The sequence below is a fragment of the Sinocyclocheilus rhinocerous genome, unplaced genomic scaffold, assembly GCF_001515625.1.
Source record: "Sinocyclocheilus rhinocerous isolate Xijiao unplaced genomic scaffold, SAMN03320098_v1.1 scaffold3172, whole genome shotgun sequence".
Lineage (NCBI taxonomy): Eukaryota > Metazoa > Chordata > Actinopteri > Cypriniformes > Cyprinidae > Sinocyclocheilus > Sinocyclocheilus rhinocerous.
In genome coordinates, this window is record NW_015664027.1 from 63816 (window position 1) to 74495 (window position 10680).

General features: G+C 37.0%; 1 protein-coding gene across 3 annotated transcripts in view; it reads left to right on the forward strand.

Moving 5' to 3' along the window:
• Positions 1 to 10680, forward strand: part of LOC107729411 (diacylglycerol kinase beta-like) — a 110952-nt gene that overhangs the window by 52070 nt on the left and 48202 nt on the right. For 2 of the 3 annotated variants that reach the window (XR_001638576.1, XM_016539899.1), the window contains exons 18-20: positions 1360 to 1445; positions 3701 to 3790; positions 8973 to 9133. Coding sequence is in view for 2 of the 3 variants with exons in the window: in XM_016539899.1 (XP_016395385.1) it covers positions 1360 to 1445; positions 3701 to 3790; positions 8973 to 9133 (337 nt within the window). In the remaining variant the exon portion in view is untranslated. Of the gene's footprint in view, positions 1 to 1359; positions 1446 to 3700; positions 3791 to 5369; positions 5460 to 8972; positions 9134 to 10680 lie in introns of all 3 variants that reach the window. The other variant, XM_016539900.1, reaches the window with a different exon arrangement.

A 10680-nucleotide genomic window follows, 5' to 3' on the forward strand; every position in this document is an offset into this window, starting at 1 on the left:
CATTTTTAGTAGCTACTGTCCCTTTAAGAGCTTCACGCGTTTCTCTCTCAACTGTTTACTTTCATTTCAGACATAACCAACTGTGTTTATATGTAAACCTTGTGTGTTTTTGACAGTATTAGACGCGAAATCAATCAGACGCGAAAGACAACTTAGTCCAATAATCAGGCGCTTTTTGACTGGCTCTCAGTGTGAGCGCGCTTCATGAGTGCGTGCTCATAAAAAGCGCATGCAGAACAGCACGTGAATTCAATGTTTAACCGGTATTGCTTTAAAGCAGATGGAAATAGTGTAGTTTTGTGATTGCGCATAAGTGCAGTGTCCCGTGAGAGTAACTCTACCGCTGAGCTAACACTGATGTGAATGCATGTGGCGTTGTACATTATATTGAGACGGAGGGAGGCGCCAGAACTGCAGCTGATAGAATGTGCGCTGTAGCAGATACAACGATATTTCTTCTAAAGCAGATCGTGGAGACATTTTAATCGTCCACGATCAAAAATCGTCATATTGCACACCCCTAACTACCAAGTATAATCAACCTCTCACACACAAACAAGCACAACGAAATCACTACACACTATTAAGCGGCTGTGTTATGAACATGCAAAACTGTATCGCACACGTGCTACAGTGGTAAATTTATTCATCGCACAGACCAGTTTTTTCGTAGCACGTGCGACATATATGTCGCACTGTACAGCCCTGTAAAGTGAAGAGATAGAGCTGAAGTGCTAATACAGATTTTTAATTAATATTTTTATTATGCAAGGATGGATTACATTGATAATTTGTTTGAAAACATATGGATTTATAATTTGTTTGTTTGTTTGTTTGTTTGTTTGTTTGTTTTTTGTTGTGCAGTCAGCTGCTTCTGTGACTCCCATTTTAATTCATTTCTTTTTTTTGTCATAGCTGAGAAAATACGTTTTATTCAAGTGCTTGTCTCACAGCTCAAAGCCAGTTCACAAACAAATAAAAAGTCAAAGTTTTAGGACTGAAACTTTAACAGTCAGAAGTGTAGAAACAATGCAGTGCCAAAAAGGGCTTGAGTTGATATTTAAAGAAAGAGATGTTTTTCAAAGCTCAATGGGTTTGACTTCCAGAGTTTTTCTCCCATGATACTGAATAAAAACAGCACAAATCTTCTGTAACATCCTTCAGATCAAACATACAGCACTTAATGGTAAACTGTACGTTGCCACTGGGGAATAGTGTGAATGCTGTAGATTGTTGGGTAGGTTTGCTTTGCTGCAGTGTTGTCACTCCACGGGGTCACTTTAATTATAGGACCAAGGAAAGCTTTCATGCAAATACATGAAAGGCAAGCCTCCATCTCATTGTTTTTATGTCTCCCAGGCTCAACTTTTTTCGAGACGTGCCCAATTTCCGCGTGCTGGCCTGCGGAGGTGATGGATCAGTGGGGTGGATTTTGGACTGCATTGGTGAGTACGCATCAGCATCAGTGCTTTCTAGAGCCGTAATAATTAACATTGTTACATGGACTTAATAATAGATCATCAGCCTAATGTAGAAGTTACACGGTACATGCATTAGTAGCATGAACTGCAACAGCAGGCTCGCACTGGGATTTCACACACGACAGCATTTCAGCTGCTCCGTACCGAAAATAAAGTGATTTCTGGTTTGCTAAATATCGCTTTCATCTTTCAAGATTAGTTTTTAATGATGTGACCAAAGAAAACGCCTTCATTTGAGATACAGATCTTATGCTGACTGTCTAGTTTGATTGCACTTTATATTTCCTGCTATTTTGCATCTGCATTTACCCTAGGAGATCAATAAAGCATGTCAACCAAATTCATTGACAAACATTTGAACATTAGGACATCCTTCCATGCGGTACTTGACTCGAGGCTGGCTCTTATTTAAGGCACATAGAATCATGACGTATAACCGTCAGAAAGATTGTTCACAAATCATTGTTTCTAGGAAGCGCATTGACTCATCTGTGACCTCTTTCATATGAGTGAATGCAGGATAACAGTGGAGATCTAATGGCCTGTCTTTCCCTCTCCTGACAGCCGTATTGATGTTAATGGACGAGTGCTGGAGATGAACCTGTGTGGGCGATGGTAGATATCGCCGCAAACTGATTTAGAATCAGCTTGGTCTCCAAACCTTTGGCTTGAAATTGCAATGGGCTGATGGTACTGAAACCTAAACTTAGATCAGAAGCAATGTGCTCTTTATCCCTTTAGAGACTCTTTAGCCTGGCAAATTGAGGAGGACAGGGACACATATGGGAGTTTGTCCTCCTAACAGCCCTAAAGTGATGATTTAGGAGCAGCTTTTGAATGAGAGCCACTCTGCTAACAGTCCTTGCTTGTTGTTCTCCCACACGAGTTTGACTGGTATTAGAAAATGTCTGCTGCTGACGATTACTCAGAGAGCCCCTGCGGTTAGGCAGTACATCACGCCATACGGACCAGCACCGAAAAAAACAATGTCCCTGCAGTCCCTGTGCACATAGCAATGAGCCACACAGGGACCATCAGCATGAGGACAGAAAGATACAGTTCATCATGTTGCCTCTCTTCAGCAGAATGCACACACACTGCTGTTTGTTTCAGAACAAGAGAAACAAACAAATTTACTGTGGATTATCGTGAGGAATGATACACACTGATGCATGAAGCACTAGCCAATTCTGTATGCCTAACTTCAATGCCTTTTTAAAAGGAGAAGTTAGATCAGGATCTTCAACCAGGCCATGGAAGGATCCCTTGTTACATTTTGTTTTAAAAAGAGTGTAATATGTAGTTCCATATTAATGCATTTACTTTACTGTTTGGAAACAGTTTTTAAGAAATTAAAATCAGCAAAGATGCATTAAATTGATCAAAAGTGACAGAAAAGATGTATACTTTTACAAAATATATCCGTTTCCATTAAAAGCTATTCTTTTGAATTGTCTATTCATCAAAAAATCCTGAAAGCAGTCCAACTGTATTCAACATTGATAGCACCCAATCAGCATATTGGAATGATCATGTGACACTTATGGCTGCTGAAAATTTAGCTTTGCCATCACAGGAATAAATTGCATTTTATAATATATTAAAATAGAAAACTAGTTATTTTAAGTTGTAATAATATTTCACATTATTACTGTATTTTTAATTAATTAAGATCAGCCTTGATGAGCATAAGAGGTTTCTTTCAAAAACATTAAATAATCTTACGGACCTCAAACTTTTGAGCGGTATTGTACATACGTGCGAATCCTTTAAATATAATCATAATTTATGTCCAAGTTAAATATGTGCTTTAAATTTATTTTTACTTACAGTAATATATTTTAATGTGGGTTGAAAATATTTTGAAACAAATGTATCTTTTTGAGGTATAAAGGTATAATGCATATTTACATTTTTTTCCACAAAAAATGAAATAATTTAAAAAAATAAAAATTAAAAGGAGAATGACCCCCCTTTTTGTTTTCTAACACTCCCCCATGTTCCATTATTAAGCCAAACAAATAGTCCCACCCCAAATATACAGTGAAATGTTGAGCCAGTGTTGCTATATCAGGCCGCTGTGCAATGTTTTGAACATCACAGAGCCCCATTGTTTACACTTTTCAAGGAACTCTGCACATTAAACTGGAATAATAGAGAGTGTTTTAACATGAAAATGACACACAGCAGCTTTAACAGCTCTCTTTGTTTCTCAACAGATAAGGCCAATTTTGCTCGGCATCCGCCTGTTGCGATCCTGCCACTGGGTACCGGGAATGACCTCGCTCGCTGTCTGCGCTGGGGTGGAGGTGAGGAATAAATAAGAGACTGTCCACCAGCAGTTGGAGGAAATTACTAAAGGCCTTTTAAATGAAACTTAAAGGGCTTTCCTTCACGGAACCACTCGAGATTAGGCTTTGAATTCTTTGAATCTGAACACAATCCCGTATAAACCCTTCAAAATGATTTTGAGACTGCTTTCTTTTAAACATTTCCACGCACACCCCCCAACAGAAGGTCAGACTGTAATGATCAAACTTTATCGTAGTTAGCTATGTCCCTGCAGTCCCTGTGCACATAGCAATAAGCCACACAGGGACCATCAGCATGAGGACAGAAAGATACAGTTCATCATGTTGCCTCTCTTCAGCAGAATGCACACACACTGCTGTTTGTTTCAGAACAAGAGAAACAAACAAATTTACTGTGGATTATTGTGAGGAATGATACACATTGATGCATGAAGCACTAGCCAATTCTGTATGCCTAACTTCAATGCCTTTTTAAAAGGAGAAGTTAGATCAGGATCTTCAACCAGGCCATGGAAGGATCCCTTGTTACATTTTGTTTAAAAAAAGAGTGTAATATGTAGTTCCATATTAATGCATTTACTTTACTGTTTGGAAACAGTTTTTAAGAAATTAAAATCAGCAAAGATGCATTAAATTGATCAAAAGTGACAGAAAAGATGTATACTTTTACAAAATATATCCGTTTCCATTAAAAGCTATTCTTTTGAATTGTCTATTCATCAAAGAATCCTGAAAGCAGTCCAACTGTATTCAACATTGATAGCACCCAATCAGCATATTGGAATGATCATGTGACACTTATGGCTGCTGAAAATTTAGCTTTGCCATCACAGGAATAAATTGCATTTTATAATATATTAAAATAGAAAACTAGTTATTTTAAGTTGTAATAATATTTCACATTATTACTGTATTTTTTAATTAATTAAAATCAGCCTTGATGAGCATAAGAGGTTTCTTTCAAAAACATTAAATAATCTTACGGACCTCAAACTTTTGAGCGGTATTGTACATACGTGCGAATCCATTAAATATAATCATAATTTATGTCCAAATTAAATATGTGCTTTATTTAATTTTTACTTAAAGTAATACATTTTAATGTGGGTGGGAAATATTTTGAAACAAATTTAGCTTCTTGAGGTATGAAGTTTTAACGCATATTTTCTTTTTTCTTTTTAAAAGAAATGAAAAAAAAAGAAAAATAAATGAAATAAAAATAATGAATTAATTTTAAAAAATAATTAGGAAACAATAATTGTCTGACCCCCCTGCAGCACTGCTGACACCTTTTTTGAGCCCTGAATTACACCAAATAAAAATGAAAAGGTTTTCAAACAGGTTTTCTAACTCACCCCATGTTTCATTATTAAGCCAAACAAATAGTCCAGCCCCAAATCTACAGCAAAACGCTGAGCCAGTGTTACTATGTCAGGCCACTGTGCAATGTTTTGACCACAGAGGCCCAGTGTTTACACTTTTGAAGGAACTCTGCACATTAAACTGGGATAATCGAGAGTGTTTTAACATATAAAATGCCACACAGCAGCTTTAATAGCTCTTTGTTTCTCAACAGATAAGGCCAATTTTGCTCGGGATCCACCTGTTGCGATCCTGCCACTGGGTACCGGGAATGATCTCGCTCGCTGCCTGCGCTGGGGTGGAGGTGAGGAATGAAAAAGAGACTGTACACCAGCAGTTGAAATGAATTACTAAAGGCCTTTGAAATGAAACTTAAAGGGCTTTCCTTCACGGAGCCACTCGAGTTGAGTTTAGGCTTTGATTTTTTTAAATCTCAACGCAATCCTGTATAAACCCTTCAAACGGATTTTTAGACTGCTTTCTTTTAAACATTTCCACACACAACCCTCAACAGAAGGTCAGACTGTAATAATCAAACTTGATCATAGTTAGCTGAATGCTCCAGTCACATGAATGAAAGAGCAGGATTTGTTGAGACCACACTTGAATTCAGGAATTTGATTCTGTGATCTTCATCACACAGAAGACCGCGCTTGCCCAGTTAAACCAATTAAGTAAATGAAAAATGAAAATTCTCTCTCATTATTTGTCTTCAGCACAAAAGGAGAACTTTTGAATAATGTACTGGCACCATAAAAGAAGTCTGTGTGCTATTTTCCACGTCTTTTGAATCCATACTGCTGCGACTGGACCAGTGTGACCAAACAGTTGGTGGTAGCCATTGACTTTCATAGTTTTTGTTTCTATACTATGGAACTAAATGGCTACCAGCAACTATTTGGTTACCAACATTCTTCAAAATATCTTCTTTAGTGTTCAGCAGAATCAAGAAACTTATACACGCTTGGAACAACTTGAGGTTGAGTAAATGATGGCAGAATTTTCATTTTTGGGTGAACTATCCCTTTAAACTTATTTATCTTAGTTAGTTGCCAAGGCAACATTTCTAATTTAAAGTGAGCTGAAGTTTTTCAGCAGCATGTACATAATATGTATATTTCATTTTATTTCAGCTATATTACCGAAAATGATTTTTAATAGTGATAACAACACTGTTAAGAGGTGAGACAGTTACAGTCATTTCTAACAAGAGATAAATAAACTATTCTTTGAATATATATATAGACTTGCCAATCATTTGCCAACAAGAGACCTGCACTGTTTCATTCCTGTGTGATTACATAAGCTTGTTCTTGATTAGATATGTGGGTTTATTCAGTAGTTTATGATGGAATGATATGCATCAGTGAACCTGCATCTGCTTGTAAGGCAGGTGTGGATGGCCTTGTACAGGCTGCTGAATTAATTGGCCTCATATCAGTGTTTCCTGTGTGAGCATGTGTGTGGTTTGTGCAACCGGGTAAGGTTTTGCATGAATGTATTCTTAATTTCATTTGGATGGTAGATTGACTTTGAAACACGTGTATCACCTGTATTCAGTGCAGAGCTGCCATGTGAGCGTCCGTTCACGTAACGTTCGATTGGAAGCGTCTGCATGTCTGGTTCAGAAAGGCAGACTGAGCACCTGGGTGTCATCACACATGTGATATTTCACTGCTTGGGTTGCCAGGCGGGAGCCAGTATCCCCATCTGACTCACAGCATGACGGCCCTCGTTAAGAGATGCCGCCTCTTATGATAGCAACGTAACAAGTAGACTCTGTATCCTGCCCATTACAATTAGGAAGTAATTGCAGTTCGTCCACCTCAGGGAACCTTTCTAAGGATCCCTTCATGTCATTTGGAAGGGTTGCCAGGCATTGACAAAATCCCTTGATGTAATGCAGTAGTAAATTTGAGTTAGCCTTTTTTTATGTATGTATATATACATACAAAACAACAAAATCAGAATGTAGTGTTCCAAAAAAGGACCAAGGACCAAAAAGCATCATACAAATTTAGTCAAATAAGTCATACAATTTAGTTTGTGTGTGAAACGGACTGGATGTAAGTTAAGTTAAAACTCGAGAACCACTGTGCCTAACATGAATAACAATATACACATTTTACACAAGATACACAGTATACACAATATACACAAGGGATAGACAGTATACACAGGAAGTTTACATATGTTAGAACCGAATGCAGTCGCAGTAATCAAAGTAGTCACAGTAATTTTCAGTATTATGCACAGTAATATCACAGTGAAATATAACGTCAGTGTTGTTATAGAGAGCAGATGATGTGCTGTGATGCAAAAACATTGGTCATTCTCACCTCAGACTTATAGTTTTGATTAGAATACATCCAGTTAGGCGGTTGCATACAGTCTAGTTTAACGTTCAAATATTTTACAACACCTGAAACTCAAACTGGATCAGAAAATTGGCTATACATATATATTCAGAACTCCTGTACTACTCTCCGTTGGAAATGAATAAATTATGATCTGTCATTTGTCAGAGAAAAGGCTGCTTTATACTTTCACAGCATTGTGTTACTTAGGCAAGTTCAATCATTTTATCTTGCTGTGTTGAAATTTTAATTAAGCCATGTTAACCTTGGATTTGAGATAATGTGAGTCTTTCGTTGTCATGAGTAGAACAAAAGTGGAATCGTGCTTGTTTTATTCTACTTTTCTATGCGTGGACACTTGTTTGCTCTTGTTCATAGATAAAAAGGAGCTTTTGTGCTGGAAGTAATTGCAGTTCGTCCACCTCAGGGAACCTTTCTAAGGATCCCTTCATGTCATTTGGAAGGGTTGCCAGGCATTGACAAAATCCCGTGATGTAATGCAATAGTAAATTTGAGTTAGCCTTTTTTTTATGTATGTATATATACATACAAAACAACAAAATCAGAATGTAGTGTTCCAAAAAAGGACCAAGGACCAAAAAGCATCATACAAATTTAGTCAAATAAGTCATACAATTTAGTTTGTGTGTGAAACGGACTGGATGTAAGTTAAGTTAAAACTCGAGAACCACTGTGCCTAACATGAATAACAATATACACATTTTACACAAGATACACAGTATACACAATATACACAAGGGATAGACAGTATACACAGGAAGTTTACATATGTTAGAACCGAATGCAGTCGCAGTAATCAAAGTAGTCACAGTAATTTTCAGTATTATGCACAGTAATATCACAGTGAAATATAACGTCAGTGTTGTTATAGAGAGCAGATGATGTGCTGTGATGCAAAAACATTGGTCATTCTCACCTCAGACTTATAGTTTTGATTAGAATACATCCAGTTAGGCGGTTGCATACAGTCTAGTTTAACGTTCAAATATTTTACAACACCTGAAACTCAAACTGGATCAGAAAATTGGCTATACATATATATTCAGAACTCCTGTACTACTCTCCGTTGGAAATGAATAAATTATGATCTGTCATTTGTCAGAGAAAAGGCTGCTTTATACTTTCACAGCATTGTGTTACTTAGGCAAGTTCAATCATTTTATCTTGCTGTGTTGAAATTTTAATTAAGCCATGTTAACCTTGGATTTGAGATAATGTGAGTCTTTCGTTGTCATGAGTAGAACAAAAGTGGAATCGTGCTTGTTTTATTCTACTTTTCTATGCGTGGACACTTGTTTGCTCTTGTTCATAGATAAAAAGGAGCTTTTGTGCTTTTCTTCATGTGTGTGTCTGCAACAGTAAGAACATCCATACATCAGTTCGAGTCTATAATTTACACGTTATGTAAGTTCATGCAGTGTCTGTGTTGTGATTGACAGGCTATGAAGGAGGCAGTCTGGTCAAATTCCTCAGGGATATCGAGCACAGCACTGAAGTGCAGCTTGACCGCTGGAACATCGACATTGTCCCTGACGATAAAGAGGAGAAGGGCGACCCTGTGCCCTACAGCATAGTGAACAACTACTTCTCCATTGGAGTGGTGAGAACATACAACACTTTTACACAAATGCTTACAGCTCAAAGAGACTCAATATCAGAACTCCTGAAAGTGCTGTTATATTAAACCTCCTCCTTCTAGCCACACTCATCATCAGTCAAAATCTCTTACTCCCCATTATAAGTGTGTATTTTTACCAAAGCCTGAGGCCAAACCTCTCTTTAAAGTAATTTGTGATTAATTAAATGTTGTTTCTCATGTAGCATTAGAATTAATTATAATTGTCAGGGGAACAACATGTTCAAACTTCACTGATGTGATTTACTGCGTCTGAAACAGTTTCATGCCTGTGACTCAGTGTATTATTGCACAGAATTCTCCTTCTCACACACAGTTGCTTAGCAACCCTCTTCTGTTCAATTGTTATATCCCATGTTGTTGCTATAATCAAGCACTTATTATCAGAGCAGTTAAATGTCGATTCAATATGTTTTTTTTTTTTTGACAAGAAAAAAAATCTCTTTCAGAAAGTAGTTACATAATCATTTTCTACTTCTTTTTATATACCAACTTGTGGGGTAGATTATATAACAAATAAATAAGTGATTTAAAAAAAAATATGTTTTCAAGTGTTTTTTGCCAGATGGTCACTTTCTATTACTGTAAGAAGTTACTGACGTAGAAGATTCAGAATCTGCCACAATTATAAAATGAGAGGGAAACAAAATTCAAAGATTCAAAAGTGAATGCCAATGAGGTTATTTACAGCTAGGGATGAATTTCTGTTCTTTCGCTGGCACAGTCTAGCCACACAGGAGCCAGGTGGGTCTCCGTGAGCCTGTCGTCCTCCCTTTGTTTAGCTAATGATTAATTTCTGCCCTGTTTTTAGAACCCGTCACTATATATAGTAAGTCTGCTTTCATTTCTGAAAAATGTCCAATATTCTATTATAATCAGCCGAATCCCAGGTGTGTTGGATGACTGCTGTTTTATCTCGCTAAAATGTGCCAAGTAGTCAGGCCACATTTAGAATGGCCAGAAATAGTGACGCGACCTGAAACGGGCCACCTGACCTGGTTGAAATGGTAGTGAAGAGTGACAGAAGGCACATACAAGCTTTATGCAAGGTGGCATGAAGGAATGCGCCACTTCAGGGCTGTTATGCAACTCAGCTTAGTGTCCCGCTTGTCTCTGTGTTCATCAGCCAATGACACAGACCACATAAGAGTTATTGTTGTAGAAGCCTAGAGAAATTGTTGTTGAAATGTGCAAATAATAAATCTAGCACTCTAGTTTTATGGGAAATAAAATCACAAATTAACAAATATTATATAATGCTTAACAGACCACTAATTAATATACATATCATATGGCACTGAAGACTGGAGTAATGGCTGATGAAAGTTCAGCTTTGTATCACAGAAATAAATTATATTTTAAAGTATATTTAAGTATATTAACATAGAAAACCATTATTTTAAACAATATTACTGTTTTTTGGTTAAATAAATGCAGCCTTGATGAGCATAAGAAACTTCTGGAAGAAATTAAATTAAAAAGATTAAAAATCTTACTGATTTATATATATA